This window comes from Eschrichtius robustus, chromosome 11 (assembly GCF_028021215.1).
Source record: "Eschrichtius robustus isolate mEscRob2 chromosome 11, mEscRob2.pri, whole genome shotgun sequence".
Lineage (NCBI taxonomy): Eukaryota > Metazoa > Chordata > Mammalia > Artiodactyla > Eschrichtiidae > Eschrichtius > Eschrichtius robustus.
This window is the reverse complement of record NC_090834.1, coordinates 89,131,191-89,154,821: the sequence shown is the minus strand read 5'-3', so window position 1 is coordinate 89,154,821 and position 23,631 is coordinate 89,131,191. Positions and strand designations below refer to the sequence as shown.

General features: G+C 52.8%; 1 protein-coding gene across 2 annotated transcripts in view; it reads left to right on the top strand.

The window, feature by feature from the left end:
• The window catches only part of ABTB2 (ankyrin repeat and BTB domain containing 2), a 177,411-nt gene that overhangs the window by 134,650 nt on the left and 19,130 nt on the right, over positions 1-23,631 (top strand). For both annotated transcript variants that reach the window (XM_068556473.1, XM_068556472.1), the window contains exons 3-4: positions 2,770-2,983; positions 22,827-22,979. In XM_068556473.1, the coding sequence (XP_068412574.1) occupies positions 2,770-2,983; positions 22,827-22,979 (367 nt within the window). The remainder of the gene's footprint in view (positions 1-2,769; positions 2,984-22,826; positions 22,980-23,631) is intronic.

Below are 23,631 nucleotides of genomic sequence, written 5' to 3'. Positions count from 1 at the left end.
GTAAAATGGAAATGCCTCCCTTATGGGGTGGCTGTAAAGAGATTTTTTTTAGAGATTTTGTCTTATCTTTTCATGTCTATCTTGAAGACTAGAAAATAGAAGGTGGCAGGGAGGAAAATCCCTCTGGGAGAACATCCAAAGCAAGTGGCTGTCTTTGCCCGTAACCTGGACTTGCAGCGCAGCTTAATAAGTTTTTTAGATGCCTGATTAGAGTTGTCTGCAGGCATCTGTCTCTTTGGTCTTTGAGAGAGACTGATAGCCCGAAGCTGGGCTTGGAGCAAAGTGTCCAGGGACTCCATCTCCAGTCACCATTCATGCTGCTGCCTTCATGGTTTCCCGAACCTTCGGAAGGCCTCTCTGTTCCTGGCTTCCCTTTTAGGGAGCTATTAGGAGGTATTCCTATTCCTTCCTCGATTTTCTTGCCTGCATCCTGGCGTCAAATGTGCTGCCAAGGGTTCTACACCAGGAACAAGGAAACCATCTTAAACATAATTAATGGTAATGACTTCTACCTTGTCGAGTCCTTGAAATGATAATTCAACAGGATTTCTTTGGTGCTATCAGGGACTCTTTGAATTCTCCTCCTTGTGGTCCTGTGGTCATGCCAACAGTTATGACATTTAGACCTGGAGAAGCGGGAGCCAGGTTTCAACTTATTGCAGCCAACTTAGCTGTACAACTAGCTGCTGGGAGACGGCTTGGCCTGGGGTTGTTGATGCCAGTTTCTACTACCCAGGAGCCCGAGGGCAGGGCTGGACTCCTCCTGTCCTGGGAAATGCGGGGCAGTGCTTGACTGCAGGCAGAGGTCCTGGAAGGAAGAGTACCACGAGGTGGCCTGTAGGATAGAGGGTTAATAACAAAAGACAGTAACAATAATGGTGATATATTTAACTTTACCCAGCACTTACTCTGTGCCAAGCATGATGTTAAGTGCTTTACATTGGTTATTTATTTGAATCCTCAGGATTTTTAGGTTAGAAACGATTATTTCCATTTTACAGATAAGGAAACCAAGGCTTTGATAAGTAACTTACGTAAGGCACACAGGATGGAAATAGCAGAGCCCTGATTGGAAGCCAGGCAAGTCTGAATCCAGAACCTATGCGCTCATCCGCTTACCTGGTGATTCTCAAACCTGACTGGAGATTAGATTCACTGAGGGAGCTTTTACAAAATACGGACGCCTGGGTCCTGCCCCAGACCAATTAAATTAGAGTTTGGGGGATGGGAACCAGGCATCAGGAACTCAGTGCCCTCAGCCCTCTTGGCCCTGGGGTCTGGCAGGAGGCACCCAGGCAGCTGAGCTACAACTGCGGGATGGGCAGAGTCCGCTGTGTAGAGAGGAGTGAGGACCTGGGGGTGGCATGGAGGGCTGTTTCCCAGTGGGGATCTCCAATTCCAGGGCTGTCATCGTCCCTGCTTGGAAACGAGTGTTGCCGCTGTGGCTGTCATGGGAGAACTTGGCAGCTAACGAGCTCAAGTCAAGCCCCAGTAGAAGTTGTATCTTAAATGAAATGAATGTGTAAGGCTACTTTTTCATTCTCCAAATGTTTGCCGAGCACCCGTTGTGCCATAGAAGCTGTGCAGGGCGCCGGGGACACATGGTATAGAGTCCCAGACCCAGAGGCTCTGGAGGGGAGGTTAACGGAATAAGTGAATGAATTGGTCCTGTCGAACATTGAACGACACTTCACCTGCCATATTAAAATCTGCTCGTTTCTCCCTCCTTGAGCTCAGCCTCATCCAGCGGCTTTCTCTCCAAGGGGTTATCTGTAAGGGGCAAGCTGACCCACAGGGGACGCCCCCCTGAGTTCTCAGGCCTGAGAAGAATGGAAGGCGCCACTTTTCCTAGAAAGAGGGGCCCGCAGGTGCCTGGGGCCATTTCACCCATCCTTTCTCAGCATTGTGGCCTCACACAATGATGGGACGTTTCCTGTCCTGGGCTGGTGGGGAATTGAAAAGACTCAACTGGGGAAGAAACACAGCACAGGATATGGGGACCTGAGGACCCTGCAGACTTCATTAGGGCAGGCCACGGCCTGGGTCCCAGTTCAGTTCATGGACTTTGGAGTCACACAGGCCTGGATTCAAATCTAGACTCTACCGTTTACTGGGCGCCGCGGCATCCCTGTGACCAGGGAAATGCATGGTGTCAGTAAATGTTTGCTTACTGGATAAGCCTCAATTTCTTCGTCTGCAAAATGGGGATCCTACTCGGGCCCCAGCCTTGTAAGGATCAAATTAAGTCCTATTTCTAGAAAACTGAACACTCAGCACATAATAAGCATAATGGATGGTGGTGGGAGTTTTCCTTGAGGCCGTGGAGAGGGAGGTCCCTTTTCTGCGGAAGTACCTGGACTTTGCACCAGACAGCACGGGGGAGAATCACCATGCAGCCTAGCACAGGAATTGGAGGTTGGGAAAAGAGGCCCAGGGAGATTCCTGTGGTCAGAGCTGGGGGAAGGGCCGTGGGGTGATGGAGGGAGTGGGGATGTTGGAAAAGAAACCGTATTCGCCTAAGTTCTGGTGGGGCCGGGCCCTACCAAGTGTTTCATTCAACTGTTAAGGCAGGACTGAAAGTGAAAGGGAATCTAAATTGCTATCGTGTGTCTGGGTGACAGTTTCCACCTCCACCTGCTGCCTCTGGGTAAATAGTAATTAAGCATGCAGGCTTAGCTGCTCCTCTAGCTAGCAAGATCCTTGGAAGAATGTGGGCTATAAACTCAGACTTTTTCTTTTTCTCTCCCTCTCTCCTGCCCTCCTCACCAGGCGACCTGGTCTCCCGCGCCATGCACCACATGCAGGGGCGCCACCCGCTGTGTCCTGGCTCCAGCCCCGCCCGCCAGGCCCGCCAGCCACCCCAGCCCATCACCTGGTCCCCTGACGCCCTCCACACGCTCTACTACTTCCTGCGGTGTCCACAGATGGAGTCCATGGAGAACCCCAACCTGGACCCCCCGAGGATGGCCCTGAACAACGAACGGTAGGGATCTGCCTTGGGCTGCACACCTGGTGGACCATGCGACACAATGTGTGTTGACTGACCGAGTGACCGATAAGGTTGGAAAAAGAGCCCTGGCCCCGGCCTGTGTGCCTGTGAGGAGGCGGCCTGACACGGGCGGCGGCTGCGAATTCAGATGGATGAAGGCCTGTCCCTGGGGTGCAGCGGGATTTGTTCACCCTGGGCTGATGTAGTGTGGGGTCGTTGAGTCTCAGAAAGTGGGCTTTGGCCTCTGTCTCGCAGCTCTAGCATTTACTACCTGGGCTCTTGGAAATTCAGTTGCCTCTTTTATAAAATGAGGTATTCGCACCTACCTAGAAAGGTGGTAGTAAGAAGCGAGTGAGCTAGTGCTCTCAGAAAAAGCACTTAGGACAAGGTCTGGGTGGTAACTGGCCCTCCATCAGTGGTGGCCGTCACCTCTTTTGATGATGATGATGTCACGTTATCATCATTCTTGTTAGGAATTCTTAGGCACATTTTGCCCTGTTCACTCATTTTATAGATGGGAACGTCATGGCTCTGGCAGGTTATTTGATCTCCAGCAGGTTAGTGGGTAAATAGCCCCAGGGTCCAGGCCTGCTGGCCCCCAGTCTAGTGCTGTCCGCGGGGTCCCAGCCCTTTCCCAACTGGGGAAAGGGCTGCTAAGAACAGATATACAGGTTGTACGCTGCACAAGGGGACGCAGTGAGGGGCATGAGTGGGGGACACACATGGAGCCATGTCAGCCTGAGGACAGGGTGCCCATTCTAATTGGTCTACTCAGAGGGCCACCTTTTTTCAATTTTCTGCCCAGAGAAGATGCTTTTTTATAATTTGTCCAGTATATATGCTAACAGGAGCTTCACCTGGAGGCCACCACGTGGCCACCCAAGGCAGGGTCTGTCCACGGGCTCGACCCAAGGCCAGGGGTCGAGGGTTGTGTAATTGAAGGTCCAGGGAGTGGGAGAGACTCGCCTTCAGTTTAGGAAGCCCTGGGTGCATACATTCCACCTCACAGCAGGGCCCAGGAGACGGGGAGAGCAGCCCAGGGGTCTCTGTGCCCCATCACAGAGGAGGGAGATCTGAGACCTTGATCCAGAGAGTGCCACTGCTTTCCCAGCCCCCCGCCACCCATTGTCTTTGGGAGGCATTGGGTCTCCTCAGTGTTGTGGTCCTCACAGCCAGGCCCACCTCTTCAGGGCCTCCACAGTCACAAAAGATAAAGATGCAAGGGTAGGTCCCCACCCCAGCTCATTAAAAAACAGCCGTCGTGAAAACACTGGCAATCCTGTGGACATATGGCAAATGCTGGGAGCAGAGGATGCAGAAGCTCAGGAGTCAGGTGGCCTGGGCCCGCACAGCAACTCTGACATTCATGAACCTTGAGACCTTTGTGCAAGGTTCCAAATCTCCCTGGGCCTCAGCTTCCTCAGCTATAAACATGGGGCAGTAACGAAGCAGTTTTAAGGATTCGATGATCAGCGATGTTTATAGGGCATTTGCCACGTGATAGGCACCGTGCTGAGCACTTTACATGTGGGCACACACTTCCAGGAAATAGGTGCTCTTCGCAGCCCCATTTTACAGATGGGTAAGTGGAGGCACAGAGAGATTCAATAACTTGCCAAGGCCACATAGGCTCTGCTCATAACCTCTGTACCATACCGTCTGTCATTACGAGAGACATGAAGCAATAGTGGCCCAGTACACACACACAGTAGATTCCCCGTAAATGCTACCACTGCTGTTATTGTCACTGGTATCATTATTAGACCATCGTTGTCTTATTTCTTGGGGAGCTGGACAGTGAATGCAGGTGGGGCCTGACACAGAGCAAGAAGGCAGCAGGTGGAGGCCCTGGGTTTCCTGAAGGAAGCATCCAGCAGGGAGATGGGGCCAGAGCACAGGCTCTAGGCCCCAGCTGTTTCTGCTTTGTGAAGAAATTGCTGTGGTTGCCAGAGCTGGCTGGGATGGAGAAAGGGCCAAGAAAACATCTGGAGGGGGTGGGGATGGGGAGGGGAGGCTTGCTTGTTAGTGGTGAGGTCCCCAAGGGTGCTAGACTGAGCCTGAGGCTGGGTCACCCAAGCAAAGGTGGCTGGGAGAGGAGGACAAGGAGCCTTCCTGGGACCTGCTGCCCCAGGCTGGGCTGCTTGGCCCTCCGGCTGTGACCGTGGCTACTGGCTGTGGTGCTGGCCAGGGAGGCGCTCTTCTGTGGATTCTGTGCCCGGAACCCCTTGGATGTCTTTGTGGCCACCCTCTGGCTTTCCTCCGGGGGGGATTCCCAGCCCCTGATGCTCTAAAACATGACATCAGGGTTTCTGTGCTACACGAGCTGCTTGTCTGTGTGTGATTGCGATGGCTGAGCTTGAGTGACAACATACACATGAGTACGTGTTTAGATATCTCCTTATTTACAAACCACACTGTCTGTGGCACAAAGAAGTTGGTTGCAAAAGCATTTTTCCGTGAATCGTTTCAAGTAAGTTGTTAGACATGTGTGGAAAATTGGAACCACCATCAGGAAAAAAGAATCCCCAAATTTCATATTTGGGCACTAAAAGGAGGACACCTTAAAAATACCCAGGGGGGCAGACAGCCCGGCAGCTTTCTGGTGGCCCGGCTCCTGGCTGCTGAGTGGGTCCTGCCGTGCTTGGACTCACTCTGACAGGGCAGGCCCTGCAGGCCTTGGAGAGCCTGGCTGGCCTTTCCATTGCAGGCTGGGCCGCATGTCCCCACGAGGCGCTGCCACTCCAGAGCAGAGCCCTGGGGAAAACCTTCTCTCCTGTGCACCAAGGAGCTGGCGTTTGCTAGGGCTCCAGGGTGACAAAGCTTAGCTTTTGTGAGTCTGGGGACGTCTGTCTGTCTCTTCCTCTCCCCTCCCCCACTTCATTCCCTTGAAGTTCCTCCCTCTGTCCCATGTCTGGGACACGGGGGTCAGGTGCCCCAATCAGAATTGGACAGACCTCTGATTTCAGGTATGATGGTGGGTTTGTAGCCTGGAGGCTTTCCGCTTGGGGATTCGATGGTTTGGGGATGTCTGGGCCCGTGGGGATTAAGGGACCTCTTCCACGGCCTCGCCTACCTGGGCTAAGGAACTCAGTTTGGCGGCTTGGGTTTGGCCCGTGGCACCACTGACGGTGCCACTCCAGTCTGTGCTTATAGATTTCCGCTTTGAAGAAAGTACGCTTCTTCCCTCCCACCGAGACTGTGCGTGACCACAAGTGTGCTGACAAAGGGCAGGCGGGACATGACTTCAACCCTCTGTGTGAAGCTCATCCTGCTACGCCGTGAGCTGCGTCTGCGCTGGTCAGTGGGGCCTCAGTATCTCTCCGTGAGGACCGTTCTCCCCAGGGGCCTCCTGCTCTGGGTTTGGAGGGAGGAGGGAGTCGTAGAAGCAGCGGGGGCTTTGCGAGGCACAAGAAGGCAGTCGAACGTGCTTCCGCAGTGAGCCGGGCAGCAGCAGGGAAGAGAGCGCAGGCTTCGCGCAGGGGCCTGGGCTCGGATCCAGCCTCCCACACAGGCCCCTCCACGCCTCAGGCTCCTCATCTGTAAAACAGGGCTGAGTGACCCATCAGGGAGGGCGAGTGAGATGCCACCTGTGAAAGGAGCCAGCTCTCCCTTTTAAAGGGCAGCTCTACCGACTTCTGTTTCTTTTGTGCTCCACAACGAATCAGCAAGGTGCGTGTTAGCATTACCTGCATTTTACAGACGAGGGCACGAGGCCAGGGGGGACCTAGCTGCTGAGTATCTGGGCAGGGATTCGAATCAGGTCTCTCTGACCTGAAAGCCCTCGCCCTTCACCATGCCAGGCTACAGCTTTCCCACCCAGCTGCTGAGACCCAGTCCTAAAGCTCTGAGATAATCTGGGTGGGTGATGGCCCTTGGGGCCACTTTCTCTGGGACCATTCCAGCCCCACCTGCCTCTCCTCTGCCCTGGGAGAGCCCCGCAGCTGGAGCCTCCCTGCACCCTCCCAGGATCCCTTTCTTGCTGGCAGCTTTGCATCACAGGCACCAGCAGGATCTCAAACACAGGATTAGTCACAGCTGCCCCCCTGCAGGGCATGTCATCACCCGGGACTGAGCTCAGAAAGTGAAAGAACTTGCTGTCAGGGATCCAGGGTGACCCAGGGAGATGGGGGGAGCCTCTTCCCCCATGGTCTAGAGGAGAATGGACAGCCACATATGGCTAAATGTGGTCCTTGCTCGTCATGCCTGGAGGCAGAGGGATGGGTAGCTGAAATAGCATCCGGGCAGAGGACATCGTCCTCCTGGGAATGAGGGGTTTGGGGAAGCGGGGAGGAAGGCTGTGTAGACATGCAGGAACAGAGGGAGGTCTGCCGGCTTGCCAGCAAATTGCTGGAGGAGAACATCATCCAGCAGAGCACACGGAGGGAGACAGATACAGCTAGAGATGCAGAGGGGGCTGAGGTAGACAGAGGGTGATCTGATTTTCTGCCTCAGAACCTCGGGAGCTGGGGTGCTCAGACTCACCGAACGGTGCTGCCAGCAGTAGCAGAGAAGCCAGATCCTTGAGGAATATCTGGGAATACTGGAAACGAAGGTGGGCTCCTTGTCCACAAACCAGCCCATCTGCTTAAGCTTCAAGCCCTGGCCCCTTGCTTCCCTCTCCCCAGCCCTGCACAGTGCCCCTTCATGGAGGGAAGCTCAGTCCGAGGGCTGGGGGCCTGCTGGTGTTCAGGACACTAAGCCAGGAAGAGCGTCTGACTTGGGATGGAACCTAGAAACATCTGGTGTTCTGTTTCTCAGCCAGCAGAGCGTGATCTGAGGGGAAAACTGCGATTCAGAGACGCGCATTTGAGATCAAACTTATCACTCTCTTATTTTAGATCCTTCGACCTGTCACTTAGTCTCTCCAGAGCCCAGGTTCTGTGGACAAGTAACATTTAGTCTTCACAACCACCCGTAAGGTGAGCGCTGATGAGTTAACGCAGGTAGCACTTTTAGAATGGTACCTGGACACAGTAAGTGCTCAGTATTTAGCTACTATGATGATTAGTATCAGGCAGAAGGAATAGCATATGCCGAGACCACGTGGCAAGAGAGAGTGTGGGACCTGGGGGAGAGAGAAAGGAGCAGTGTGAGAATAAGGAAACATGGTCCAGAATGATGCCTGGGGGAGCTGGGACCTCCAGGGCCAAGACAAGGGGAGGGCTGAGCTTGTGGCCTAGAACAGGGGTCCCCAACCCCCAGGCCGCGGACTGGTACCGCTCCGCGGCCTGTGAGGAACCTGGCCGCACAGCAGGAGGTGAGTGGCGGGCAAGCGAGCCAAGTTTCATCTGCTGCTCCCCGTCGCTTCCCATCACTCGCTTTACCACCTGAACCATCCCCCCGCCCCGCCCCGCACCCGCCCCCAATCCGTGGAAAAATTGTCTTCCACGAAACCGGTCCCTGGTGCCAAACAGGTTGGGGACCGCTGGCCTGCTCAGTGTTTCTGTGATTGGCTGATTTTCACTTGCCCTTTCCCCACACATCCCCTCTCAGCACCTGGACCACTCTGAGAATGAAGGCGCTAGGAAGCCCTTCCCATGCTGCTGCGAGGAAAGGCACTTCTACCAGGATCCACCCTGGAGCTGTCTGGTACGTGGTCCTGCACCCTGGGCAGGTTCAGCTGAGAAGAGTGGCCCAGATTGCTGCTTTGTTACCTATCAGTCCCCAGTTCCCATGGAGCTATTTTTGCTCTGAGATCAAAGCCCTTTTCCAGGTGAGATCCCGGAAGAAGGTGCTGTGTGTCTAGCCCATCTCTTGGCTGCCCTGATCCATGTCATGCTGGCCAAGATGGTTCCTGCAAGTATGTGGCCAGAACTCAGAAAAACTGGAGTTGGCAAAGGTGTCAGCCCATAGGAGTCCTACCCACTCCACCTGAAGTCCATACCACGACCTCAGATACTGCCCAAGGGTCAGAGGGTTCCACCAGCCTCTTGGGTCATCCCGGAGGTGCCATCTCTGCTACCTTCTAGCGGTGTGACACATCAGCCCATCTTTCTAGGTCTCAGTTTCCTCAGCGGTAAAACAGTGAAGATAATAAGATGCTACTCGGGTTAAATGAGATAATGTGCTAAAACACTCACCTCAGTGCCTGGCACCTAAAAGTACTCATAAATGGTGGCTGTCATCCCCCAGCCCCGCCTCCCACTCCCCCCGTTACTACAATGGTCATAAACATGCTTAGGTGACGGTTGGCGCCGAGAATAGTCTTTCTTGCTTGATGTAGGATGATGTTTCTTAAAATGTGGTTCTCCAGCAGCATCTGGGTTAGTAATACGACTACAGCTAATACAGTTACCACTACTACTATTGATATTACCAATATAACCAGTGCCACTACCAGTAATAGTAGTTAATAATGCAACTCCTAATATTACTCCTACTTACAAACACTCCTGCTAATTATAGCTAGCATTATAGAGCACATATTAAGTGACAGATACCATCTTAAGTGCTTCACTAATTAACTCACATTTCTCACTGTACTTCTGTTGATCAGCAGGGAAGGGATATAAGGGAATTACGGAGTGCCTTATGTGATTGAGTCTCCTGCCTAATAAGAGAGGCAAAAACAAGACAGAGGGAAAAAATGAGCACAAACCACCAGACAATGTAAGAAGAAGGTTGGTTGTATGATACTGCATTAGGTCAGCCCTCAGGCCCTGACACCGGCCAGGATTCAAACCCAGCTCTGCCATGTACAAGCTGGTGGCCTCGGTCGTTTAGCCTCTATGCCTCAGTTTCTTCTTAACACAGGACTAACAGTGCCAACCTCGTAGGGGTGTCGTGGGGATTGAGTTAATATATGCGAAGCACAGTGCGTGGCACACAGTATGTGTCAGTCATCATCTTCTTCATCTTCATCCTCATCCTCATCCTCATAGCCCAGAGGATCTTGGAGAAGACTGGAGTCTTTGGGGAGGTAGTGTCAGAACAGACTGTGGTTTTAACTGGGCCTTAAAGAACAGCCACGGGACACTGGGACAGGTGGGGTGACATTGGCAGCAGAAGTCGCAGAGGGATTTTGTTCCTTCAAAGTGCATATTTCATGACATATGAAATATGTCATGAAATCTACATTTCATGTACTTTTTTTTTTAATATAAATTTATTTATTTTATTTATTTATTTTTGGCTGTGTTGGGTCTTCGGTGCTGTGCGCAGGCCTTCTCTAGTTGAGGAGAGCAGGGGCTACTCTTTGTTGTGGTGCGCGGGCTTCTCACTGTGGTGGCTTCTCTTGTCTCAGAGCACAGGCTCTAGGCACGTGGGCTTCAGTAGTTGTGGCGCACGGGCTTAGTTACTCCGCGGCATTTGGGATCTTCCCGGACCAGGGCTCGAACCTGTGTCCCCTGCATTGGCAGGCGGATTCTTAACCACTGTGCCACCAGGGAAGCCCTCATGTACATTTTTAAAACACAGAATAGGTTTGTTTTTTTTTTTTTTTTTTAAATCATCGGTGGTTGTTGTTTATCTAGGCAAATGCTCCTAGGCGGTGCTTGAGTGGTTTTCCCGTGGAGACCTGCATCCTTAGAGGTGCCGTGTGTGAGGGGTCAAACCAGCGCCGCTTCCTCCAGCTGTGTGATCTGAACATGTCTCCTTACCTTCCAAGCCGCAGTTTCCTCCTATGTAGAGTGAAGATCTAAGCAGTGCCTACTTCCTGGGGGCCCCCCAAGTTCTGGGGCAGGGCCCCCAACACACATGAAGTACACAGCAAAGAGAGGCCTCTCTTTGTTCCAGTCCAGATGCAGGAGGGGTACGTTTCCCCTCAGATGAGCACTTTACATAAATGGGAGGCGCCCGCGGATAGGCTGCGCGTTCAGTCTGAAGAAGTGGGCTCGTTAATCTTTTGCTCGGCTTGCGAAAGTGTTCTCTTATCAAATAATGGAGATGATGGCACTGGTGGCTTTATGCTCCTGACTTGTGGTTCCCTTAAATACCATTTCAAGAAGATTTGCAATGTTAAGCTCTTTTCTCTCTTTCCACTCCCCGCTTTTGTGCATTGAATTTCCATCTGCTTACCCAAAATGGAAGCAAAAGAAATAAAAATAGCTATCGGGTGAATTAAGTACTTGTTTGCATGTGTTTCCCAGGCTGGTGCATCCAGTGACCTCTGAAGTGACTCGTCTGTGGTCTGCAGTACACACAGAGAGCTGTCCCTCCCACCCCCAGTCATTCTCCATCCTCTTAGCTGCTTTTTACTTTCTTCCAAGCACCCTCCTCTGTCTGAAGTTACCTTGTCTGTGAATTTGTTTACTTCCTTTTCTGCCCCCTCCTCCCCCCTCTAGAAGGTAGGCACTGTGGGCCCGGTGTTACCACTGTGACCCCAGCACATAGGACATTCCCTGGCACAGAGTAGGCAGTTAAATATTTTGTTTGGTTAGTGAAATAGGCTATAGAGCCTAAAGGTTGGACTTTTGGAGTCAGAAAGACCATCTGTGGGGTCTCTGCTCTCTCGTTTACTAGCTATGTAACTATGGGCAAGTTAATTTCTCAGGCCTCAGTTTCCCCAGCTTTTAATGGAAAATGGCTTGATCTACTTACATAGGTTTTTGTAGGGATCAAATGAGGTAATCCATTGAAAGGACTTAGCACAGAGTAAGCTCTTCATATGTGATGGCTGCTATTGTCAGTATAATTACTGTTTTCATAAACCTGTGGAGGGACTCAAATAACTAAATCGTGTTTAATGCATAAATAGCCCAAAACAATGGTGAATTTAAAAATCACATCTACTCAAAGTGCATGTTTTCTTTCCCTCTCATATATACCTCCTTCAATCGCTGCCCTTAATTCCCTCTTAACCCACCCCAGACTGTAGCCAGGGAATCAGGCAAATGACAGAGAAGATGAGGTAGACCAGATGGTCCAAAGGTTTAATTCAGTGAAGACAGTTTTGAACAGAGATATGTACAGACTTTGGATTTATCGCAACCCACCACCCGAGAATCTCAAAGAACTCTAGAAACTGGATTTCATCCACCCATTGGTTCAAAGACCGAGCAGCAAGTCAGGCACTCTGAAGTTAGTGGTGTAGTCGTGCCCCTGGCCCCTCACTTGCTGGTTTGGCCACAGTGCCTGCACAAGACGGGCTGCCGTCGTTGAGTGTTAAGCGTGGGAGTGATATGACCTGATTTATATTTACATGGGTTAGAAGCATCTGGACAAATCTTTACAGTTTTTTAAAGCACTTTAAACACACGGCTCTTTAGCAGATCTTCACAAGCTCTCAGAGGAAGCCGTTTCCACTCCCATTTAGAGAAGAGCAGACTGAGGCCTTGAGAGGGTAAGAGGGGCACCCAAGGTCACAGCTAGGAAGAGGCAAATCTGAGCTCAGCCGGGGAGGTCCAACGATAAGAATGCAGTGAATTCACAGTGTCAGCGGAGGGGGCTGAGACCTCCCTCCCGCCTCCCAGGGGAGAGAGAAAGACCCTGGGAACCGGTCTCCATCAGCACCTCCTGCCCAGTGTGACTTGGGCTGCTTGCTCTCAACTACTCAGGGCCTCTTCCCCCACAGGCTTGAGTTAGCTGGCTCTGGGTGGCCAGCGAGGGTGGGCATCTGTCCCGCATCCGAGAAGGAGTGAGCCAGGGATGGGGGACAGACAAAGGAAGTGGCAGTGCCAGATAACAGGGGCTGGAGAAAGAACAGGATCCCAGCCCAGCTGTTGACAAGTGCCCCCGGGGCTGCCTGTTGCGTGTGATTTCCTGTCCCTTTGTTGCGCCCACCCGGTCCCCACAGAGAAGAAGAAGACTGGGAACTGCCAGCCCCAGGGGTGTTTTTGTCACGGGGCCGCCACAATGCCCTTTGTCTCCCAGAGGGCGCCTGGGTGCTGGGAAGTCCCAACTCAAGGGAATGGAGTTTGGTTTCTTACAGAAGGCGGCTTCCTAGGCTGAGCTGTGGACTTTGCAGACGCCGAGGATGGGCCAGGATAGGAGCTCGGGCGATGTCTGGAGTCCAGCTGGGCTGGTTTCTGGCCTGCTCCTACTTGCCTGCCAGCCGGCTCCCCAGATTTCCCTCCTCCCTCAAGACCAACTGCCTCTGACAGCCGCTTCCTTTGCTGCTTTAATATTTGAGATTTGGGGGAAGAAAGCTCTTAAGGGGTCTGGAGTGTCCCTCTGGGGCCCAGCCCGCACCCCGTTCCCTGCTGCCTTCAGGACTGATGCGGCTATGGGCGCGGAGGCTGGAGTTGGGCAGAATGGGGCAGTGAGCGCGCTGGGGCGACTCTTTTCTCCTTCATGCTCTGCCTTCCGGTTCTCCACCAGCCCGCGGGCTCAGAGCACTTTGCGTATGGCAGTTTGGTCTCAGGAAGGACCTCGGAATCTCTCTTTTTAGAGCCAGACAGATCGCCATTGGCTAGCTGTGTGACCTTGGACGTGTGTCCAAGCCCCTCAAAGCCTTGGTTTCCACATTTGTAAAACACCCTTGCAGGGGGGCTGTGTTAGAGGGTAATGTTTTCAGAATGGCCTCTTGCTTACCTGGCACGTAGTAGGCCCTCAGCAAACCTTAGCAATGTGGTTTTGCTGCTCAGAAGCCAGTGCCAGCGTCTCCCCTGAGGCTGCAGTTGGGCCGTGGGTGCAGAAAGCAGGGTCAAGCGCTGGGAGCCTTTTCCTCTGGCTGGGTTAAGAGTGCACCGCCGTCTCCAGCTCAGGTCAAAGCCACTAGCTGCCAGTCGGGAATCTCCACCTTACACACGTGCATCTCCGCCAGGCCTCAAGAGCCCCATGCCTCTACCTTCTCCTGGAAGTTTCTGGAAACTCTTTACCTGACAGTGTGAATGGGTCACCTTTCTGCCTTAGACTGTGGGGGGATGGGGAAGGCGGGTGCTGTGTGACGATACTCAGCTGAATCCGGACAGGAACACCTATTCAGAGACTCTAAATAAATGACCCCACCCCTGGCCCACTGCCCAGCAGCTGCCTGTTGGGTCAATGGAGCAGGAGAGCTAAGCAATAGGGTCCTCCCAAGCTGACTTGTTGGCAGAGGCCGATCGGTGGTGGCAGTGCCCTCACCATGATTCTGAAAGCGTGTGTTCAAAAGCAGGGGCGTGTGTTTGAACAGGTTGGAGGCCCTTGACTGTCTGGCTCCTACAGGGTGAAAGAGCTGTGGTCTCTTGTCAGCCATCACAGACGCCGAGCCTGGGTGATTCTGAGTCTCTTGCATCTTCCTGCAGCAGTGAGCCCTGAGGGTAAGGTGCAGCCGGGAGGCCAAGGGAGCCACACCCCAGCCAAGCGGAGAGAGGGAGGCCTGCTTTCACCCCGCGCCATTCCAGTTGTGTGGGAAGCAGCGATACTCTGGCCTGCTTTGCCAGCTGCCTGCCGGCCAGACCGCCACGCAGGGGAGCCTTGGCCTGAGAAATGGGCCAGATAGATGCCCTGGACCTTGCATCACTCAGAGCCCTCCCTGCTGTAGGGGAGAGGGTGGAGGCGTGGTGCCCGCATGCAATCTCCAGTGAAATCTGTACCCTCCCACCCACATAAGAGGCCACCCTGGAGTCAGGCCCAGTTACCAAAGACAGATGGCTGTGTCCCGTCCATCGCGGCTCAAGGCCACGTGGACATCTGCCGAACCACACCTGCCATCCCCTCCCTGAGACGTCTCCACGTGCCATCCTAGCTGCCCTCCCAGAAACCACCTTAGCCCCAGTCAGCCGAGCTCCCCCAGGAAGCTGTTCCTGGGTAGAAAATTCTCCTGCGGAATGCTTGTCTTTTTATCAGGGAAATATTTTCTTTTTCTCTGAAGAGAACCATTTGTTAATACCCAAGCCAGCCCAAGCCTCCAAGAATGGAAGACGAAGCACTTGCCCATTTCAGGAGCTCATCTGCCTGACTTAGAGCTCGGGAGCCCTGCAGAGAGTTCTGGAGTAAGAGCGGACCCCTGAGAACATGTTAGCAGCCAGAGGGCTTTGCCTCTAGGAGTGAGAAACGTTCTATGCATTTCTGTTCTTTTTTTTTTTTTTTGGGCCATACCACGCGGCCTGCAGGATCTTAGTTCCCCAACCAGGGATTGAACCCAGGCCCTCGGCAGTGAGAGCGCGGAGCCCTAACCACTGGACCGCCAGGGAATTCCCTGGGTTATGCTTTCTGAATTCAAAGGTTGAGTTTCTAACATGGGCTTCTGTGCTGGGGTATGGGTAGCGTCAGTAAGTAAAGCAGTCTCTGCCTTCGGAGAAATTATAGCCTGAGGGGAAAGCAGGCAAAAAGAATGTGAACAAACAAAATGATACCAAATGGGCTAAGTGCTGTGAGGGTGCAGTGCTGAGGGCAGAATGGGGACCAGGCTCAGGGCGGGTGGGCAGAGAGGGCCTCCCACTGCCTGGAGGAGACCCATGAGCCAGGCAAGGTGCCTTACCCCAGGGCCTAATGCCAGGGTGACCAGGTGTTTGTGTTTGCCTGAGACACTTCTCATGTATGCCTGCTGTCCCAGTGTTGTTGGCAATAGCACTCCTTTTCCCTCTCAAAAGTGGTCCAGCTTGGATGACAGACTACATGGCTACCATGCCTAATGCTCATCATCCCCAAGATGTCCAGGGTCCAGAAAAATGGAAAGCCAGGGCCAACTGACTAAGCTAAGTGGCAGTGGAGTATACTATTTGGGAGCTTGGACATGGGGGGTACCCTGCCTGGGACCACATCCCAGCTCTGCCACTTACTAGGTGCGTGACCTGGAGCAAGTTACTTTACCTCTCCAGCCCTCAGTTTCTCCATGTGTACAATGGGGATAATAATAGTACCTGTTTCATAAAGTAGATATGAGGATGAAATAAGTCAATAGATATAAAGGGCTTAAAACAGTGCCACGTGTTTAGCAAATGCTCTGTACACGTTAGTTGTTTGTGTTGCCCAGTTATTCCTGGATGCCTCGGAGCCAGGCCAGGATGCCCCGATTGTTACCCAATTGGCCTCCCGTCCCACAGCTCATGTTTAGGTTCCCTGACGGGCAACCAATGAGAAGAGGCAGGGAAATCGTTCACAGCTAATCATGACTTGGTTGTAATCTAAATTTATATCCATATACATATCTGAGCAACTGGAGGTTTTTCTAGTGCCTCTAATCTGTACCAGATGGGTTTTAATAAGAAAAGTGTATTTCCCAGAAGAAAGTCCTAAGCCCTGCCTCTAACAGAAGTCACCTGACCCCACGTGGAGATTCTGCCAGGGGTCAGCTACAGGGTCTGAGGCAGCGGGGGCTGCCAGAGGAGGTAGGCCCCGGGGTCAGAAGAGAGATGCCTGCCCGGCTCTGACTCCAAGCTGAGCCAAACCATTCTGGTTTACCAAGCAATTCTAGAAAAATAATTAGTCCAAGATGTGAACCAGACTAGAATCGCTTCCTTTGTACTGGGAGCGGAATCTGACTTCAGTTGGGACAGTGTTGGTTTCATTCTCCGTGGATGTTTTGGCTTGGTGTTCGACCACCGTGGCCCTCCAGGAATCTTGGGGGACCTGTGGTGAGGGCCTCAGAGCTGGCAGAGCAGAGCCGACCTTGACCTTCCTAGAGCAGTCTCTGCTTGAAGAGCTGTCACTTGATTGGGAAAAGCTTGGCATCTTCTCAGGTTCCTGACGGTGCCACTTGCCAGGTCCCAGCCCAGGCGGCACAGCAGGGTAGGGCGTGGAAGCGGCGTGCTTCCCAGCAAGGTCCGTGAGAAGGATGGATTTGGGGGGAAGGTCACCCCGTTCAACGCCAGTGCTCAGCAGTGGTTCCCACTGAAGGTGGGGCAGAGGCAGTGCAAGAATTTAGGGCTGAGGGTGGGAGACATTCTGGCTACCCGCTCCCTTGACCATCACCTGCAGCTGTGTAGCTGGTCCCTGTGAGATTCCTTTCCTAGACTAAGGGTGTTCACAGGCCGGGTGGGCTCTAAGGCATCATGGGCCTCCCCAGACCCTCCCAGCCAGGCCCACGCCCCAGAGTCCTGTGTCCTCCGAGCCAACGGTGGAAGTTAAGAAACCACAGCCCGGTTTCCCAGGGCTGAGCTCAGGCCGGGTCTCGAGGCCCTGCCCAGCCAGTGGGCACCTCCCAGATCTGCCTGCCTGAGTATTTGAACCCAGTCCTCGTGGGTGGGCGCAGAGGGGACATACATGCTGGCCCCAGACTTGGCCTGCCAGTTGGGGACAGAGTCACAAGGCCTTCTCATACCTGGGCCTCCAGTTCCAGGCTTGTGCCCCATCTACCAACCTGACTCTCTCCCCAAGGCCCCTGCCCACCTCAAGGAAGAACAGAGCCTGCTTTGAGCTGGAAATTGGAGGCGTTTCCTGTTTCATGTTGTTAAGACATTGCTTATAGGGCTGTAATCCCAATAAATCATATGCTTGCAGAGTGGGGCAGCGGTTTTTTCTTTTTTTCCCCCCAGGCTGCAGGGACCTCTTAAAACCAAGGTCTTAAGAAGTTTATTCTCTTTCATTTTTTTAACAGGGAAAAATGGCTTTGGCAGGCCTGGTCCTATTGCAGGGCCTTGTGGGCCCATTGGCTTGGTATTCTCAGACTCATCTGTATGATTAATTTAAAGAGAGAGGAAGAGAAACTGAGTCATGACACATGGGGCTGGGCCCCCTGTTGCTGCTGAAGGGCTCTGTGACCTTGGGTGAGGTCATGCATATAAAGCCTCCCCGGGTCTCTGTTTCCTCCTCTTCACCCCCCTTCCTGTTAAAGACCCGTTTTCTTTGGTGTATTTTACACCTCCCCCACTGACATTAGTTGCTATTTTATGCACACAAAGACAAATGCTCCCAGTTGGTGACCCTTTTAAGTGGCTTTGTTTGTCACAGTAGCAGCCTGACCGGATGCGGATGCGCTTGCATGCGTGTGTGTGTGTGTGTGTGTGTGTGTGCATGTGCGTGCGCGCGCACGTGTGTGTGGTGTTTCTGAGGTTGGTCAGGCCGCCAACAGCATTTAGGGGCTGCGGGTCCCTCACAGTCCTCCCGTGCCCACCGCCTCACCACCTCGCATGTTTCTGACCCCATGGCCCCTGGGTCTGTGTTGTCGTCCCTTCCCCTGTTCAAGGTTCTTGACAGCCAAGGCCGAGGGCCTGCACTGCCAGAAACGGTCTCCAGATCACCCTCCACATAGTGGTTGTGTTTGTTGCTCTGTTTTATGAGTGGGTGGTGGGCAGCTCGCTGGCAGGCTTTTGCAAGCTTTACATGTTTATACTCGCTGGAGGGTTGGGGGGTGTGGGGAGGGAATTGGCTGGACTTGAAGAAAGCTGGAGCTGAGGCATTTAATAGGACCAGATTCCTATAGCCTTTTCTGCTGTCATGTGTTTTCTCTACCAACAGACACTAAAATGGTAGTAACAGTTAACCTTTACCAAGAACTTACCATGTGCCAAATGCTGTGCTAAGCCCTTTATGTACATACTTCTGGCCATCTTGTGAGGTGGTCCTGTTATTTATACCCATTTTGCTGATGGGGCAACTGAGGCTAAGGGAGATAAGATAACTTGCACAGGATCACAGTTTAATTCATTGAGAGTGCAATGGATTGCAGCCTAGGGCAGCCTCCCACCAGAGCCTATGCTCTTGACCTCTGTATAGTAGGTACAGCTATTGTCATGTGGAGGCTGTGAAATGACAGCAAAAGGGTTTCTCATGATGGAAAATGTCTAGAAACCACTGACTTAACCCCATCTTTAAAAGAAAAACAGGCCCAAAGAGGGTAATGAGCTGCCCAAGGTTACAGGGCCAGTTCGGTTGCTTCCTAAAACTAGGGCTGTCTCCCAGTGAGGATTCAGTGTGGGATCCTCAGATCCTTAGGCCGGGAGCATGCATATAAAGCACACACCATTCTAGAATTGGCTGGACTGGGACAGAATCCCAGCCCCACGCCTGAGAGCAGCCTTGCCTTAGGGATCGACTACAGTTGTCTAAGGCAGTGGTTCTCAATGAGACTTCTCAGGAGTCCACAGGGTCAAAATTATATTCATAATAATAAGGTGTTATTTGCCTTTTCACTCATTTTCTCACAAGTTTCCAGGGAGTTTTCCAGAAGCTGTGTGACATGTGAGCATAGTGTCACTCTGATGGCTGACGGGATATGAGTTTGTGTATTGATGTTTGAAGTTCTCTGTTTTAATTTCTGACACAATAATTAGGGCTAGAACAGTACACATAAATAAAAGCTCTTTGGGGGCCTCAGTAATTTGTAAAAGTACAAAGGGGATCCTGAGGCCAAAGTGCTTGAGAACCGCTATTCCGTGGTGCCAGACCCAGCAAAGGGGAAAGTCAGGGGCTTGCAGCCACACTCAGCCTAGGGAAAAGGCAAGAAGAGGGAAACAGGCTTTTTTCTCTGGGAGGGAACCAAGCAGAGAGACCCTGGGGATGACGCATACTCAGTCATTCCCAGCTTTGCCCCTCTAGAGCCTTTTCACTCCCCAGTTAGGATGCAGCCATGGCTGGTACAGATGGGAGTTTTTATAGGGATTTTCCAGAATGTCCAGTAATGCAGGCCAGTTTCTCAGCATGCCCAGTGGGCTAGATGAAATTACCAGAAAGGAAATAGTAGCCTGGAACCCACAGGCCAAGGGAAGGATGTTACTGAGAAAGTCCATGAATTGCTTGTCATTTTGCCTTCCTGTGGGCCACAGGTCAAGGAGGTGGGTAGACACCCACCATTTCTCCTTGGAGAAAGGCCTGAAGGGGTCATTTGGGGGGCTGCGATGGCCTTGTTTGTGGGCAGGTGGGCACCAGCCACCACCCCAGAGGCAGAGTGACAATTTTAACCCTGAAGGATTTTTGTATGTTGAGAATATATTAATCAGTGTGCAATTCAGGAAACAGAAAACACCTTAGGTGCTTTAAACAGGAAGGGATTTAATGCAGGGAATTAGGTGCCAAAAGAATGATTGGAAGGACTCAAAGAGCAGGTTCAAGGCTGAACCTCCAGGAATGACTCCAAGGACAATACAAAACTTGCTATCAGGGGGGACTACTCCCTCTGAGATAACCCTGGGAACTGCAATTCAGGATTGAAGCTGGAGTCAAGAAGTTTCTGCCATTGCCTTCAACAGCAGTACTGCTGCCTCTGGAGCACTCAGGAAGTTGGGAAATGGACACCGGAATGCTCTGTAGGGGGAAGAAAATCCCTCATGTTTTATGAGTTGGCTTGCTAGCAGAAACAAGCAAAGGGGACACAAAGGTGGCCTCCGCCTCACATCCATTTACCAGATCTCGGGCAGCTACGTCTTAATGGTGAAGCCTAATTTGCAAAGAAGTCTGGGAAATGTAGTTTTCAATTTTCCACGTCTTCAGCTAAGATGGTAGAATGGAGGCTGAATGAACCAATCCCCAGTATCTGCCCACCGGTTATCAACACTGTGTCTTTTCATGTGCCGAGTTATAAGAGGCACAAGGCGGGAGAATGAATCATGACACCATCTGATTAGACTTCATGGTTTCCTGAGTTCCCTCTTGGATTTCCCGTAGTGCAGCTGGGAGATGCTGCTTAGAGCGTTTGTGGCCACACTTGGCCCTTTGTCTTGGCCGTTGGCCACAATGGGGAAGAATGGCTGGCAAATCCACGAACTGTCTTTTTGTTTACCCTTCAGTCTCCAATGCTGGTGGTTTAGATAAAACCTTCCCTTTGGATCAGAAGGACTGACTTGTAGAAGTATGTCTCTGAGCTTGCCTTGTAGCATTGGAGTGTAAGAATTGTAAAATCCCAAAATAACATTTGGGGGGATTTCAAATGGGCATTCACAATTAAAGAAGATCTTGGAAACAGGGTAGTAATTCACAAAGGGATAGTTGTTCCTTCCTGGATTCTACAAGCTCCCCCCATAGGGTCCTGGCTTCCCGCTCTAACGAGTCCATGTTGTGACTTTGAAAAGTATATGCCATTCTTTTCTGGGCAGAAACAGGACTTGGTCCAGAACTGATAACTTGGATGCATTATGCCACGTTCCTGATGCTTAGCCATCCTTGCAGTCATTCGGTTCATTGAGGATCTGTTGTGTCTAGGACCTATGCTGGGTATATTTTAGAGAACCAGAGATGATGAAGGCATCATTCTTGGCCTGAAGAGGAATAATCTAGTCAGGAAGATGAGACGCATTCGTTCTAGAATAGAATTCTAAGGGATCTTGGAGAAGGAAGAGATTATTTTCTTTGGAAAAGGGATGTGGGAAGGCTTCTAGAAAGAAGCGGCATTGGAACTAAGCCTTGAAGGATAAATAGGATCTGGATGGGCAGAGGTGAGAGCTGGTTCGTTCTTGTGAGGAGGTGGGAACGGGCAGGGTGGGCTTGAGAACCACGAATGCCTGATGGTCAGGTGTGTCCTGATGAAAGGTGTGAGCCAGGCTTGGAAAGTAAGTTGAGTGAGGTTCTGGGCATCCTTGAAGGCCAAGGCTACAAGGCTTTCCCAGCCTGTGGCCGCCTTGTCACCATAGCGATTGGTACACCCACTGCACCAGTGAAATGACTCAAACCTAGAAATATTTTCAGAAATGACAGAACCAGGACATCAAAATAATTTCCAAATGAACCACTTTCAGGAATCCCATCTGATTATCTTTCTAAATAAATTAATAAAAGCATCCTTTGCCCTCAAGAAGAGAAGCTTTGCAAACTTTGAAGATGACCTAAGCTTTTGAGATCTCAGATCAGTCATGTGAGGGCATCTTTAGGTGATTCCCTGCAGTTGATTTACTCAGGAGCTGAGGAGAGAGGATGGAGGTCGTCTTCCTGGACAGAGTACCTCTCTGCGTGTCTAGGGGAAAGATGGCGACAGCAAGGGCCTAACGCACAAGGATCCCAGGGTATCAGATGAAGTGGGGTGTGGAGGGGGCATGGGGGGCGGTAGGCATGAAGCCAAGACCAGCTGTCGGGGCCCCTCCACAGCATGGGGTCTGCTGGGCTGTGGAGTGGTCTTCCAAGGTCTTCACCGTGGGAGATGGGCCAGAATGGGCGGAGGACAGGAGTCAAGCTTGGTGGGGTGGGGACGGCAGGGCCTGGGGCAGGGAGGGACCGGCCCTGAGTGGCAGGACCATGGTATTGCTCAGCACCAGGGGGCCCCAGTCGCTGTCCTGTGAATGGTGCCCCCTGCTGGCACCCAGAACGCCTGTGACCAGTCACCCCCCGAGTTTGTAGCTCAGAGGCCTTGCTGAACCGCCTCTCCCTGCCTCCTCCTAGCTGCCCCACACCGTGGCCATGGGTTCTGGGTGTGACATAGGTCCTGGGACCGGTCCTCCCTGGAGGACCTCGGGCGCCAGCCTGGGGCCACCCTGCCTGCCACAGGAAGCGACATAGGCCCACCTCAGCCCGGGGTCAGTTGAGGAGGGGGTGTCTGTCAACCACACACAGGTAGTGTGCCATGTGTCGTCTCACGCGGCCTCACGATGATCCTGAGAAGTGGGGACTGCCCCATCTCGCAAGTGAAGAAGGAAACAGCCTCGGGGTGTTGTCTGTGGTGAGGAAGGGGCACAGCTGCTGACGGCACAGCTGGGTTTGGAGCCTGGGTCTGTTCGACTCTTTCCCCTGCACCCCAGCGCCCAGAAGGCTGGCCTCCTCTCCCCTCTGCAGAGAGGGAGACCCTGTCTGAATCCTGTGGAGGTGACAGGAGTCCCCAGTTCCACACGCTGGCAAACCCCATCCTCGATGGGCCACCTAAGGCCCTCAGGCTCTGCTCGTGGCCCATGACAGGGATTCCTTCCAAGTCCTGACAGAGTTCCTGTAGAACGGGGCGGATCGCGCTCTCCGTGAGGAGAAGAGTCAGTCCCCCTCCGCCTCCCACCGCCGGAAGGCTACAGGGGACCCAGCCTCCGCGGCTGTCCTGAGAGTGGGTGCTGAAGGGGGTCCCCTTCTGTGCTTCAGGGAGCAGGCCGCCCAGGCCTGACCCCCTCTCTCTGCTGCCTCCCAGGCCCTTCATGCTGCTGCCGCCGCTGATGGAGTGGATGCGCGTGGCCATCACCTACGCGGAGCACCGCCGCAGCCTCACCGTGGACAGCGGCGACATCCGGCAGGCGGCCCGGCTGCTGCTGCCCGGCCTGGATTGTGAGCCCCGGCAGCTCAAGTACGGACCCAGGGAGGCGGGGGTGGGTGGGGGGGGGCGTCTCCATGCCCAGCCCCCCGTAAACCCTCTGCTCCCTCCTCCTCCTGCATCAGGAGGGGGCAGCAGGCAGGGGCTGCAGCCGGTTCGTTCGAGCTGCTCGAAGGTGCTCTCTGCACAAGCCCACCTGTTAGGACTGATGTGTTCTGGACCTTGGCTGCCCTCGGACGCATCCTCTGCAGCCACGGGTCGGGCCCGCAGAGCAGACTCCCATTTGGATTTGGGTGGGAGAGCTTTCGCAGTCTGATTCTTCGGGCCATTTGGGGGTATGCAGCAGAAGTGGGTCCTCCTTGCTGTGGTTACCACCATTTTCTGGAGCACTTCCTAGGTGCAGGCCGGTTCTGAGCCCTTCCTTTTTACGTGCATTTTCTCAGTCCTCGTGACGACCTCAGAGAAGAAGGGGCTTTAATGCCCATGTTTCAGATGGAGAAGCTGAGGGTCAGGAGGAACAGTAACTTGTCCACAGATACTCAGCAACGTGACCATGTCCAAATTTGAACCCAGGCCCGCATGGCCCCAAGCCTGGGCTCTCAGTTACCTTCCCAACGTGCCTCTCTTGTATTGGACTGGCCTCCTGAAGTTGTTTCAGAGAAACATTCCTCTGGCCATGCTTGAC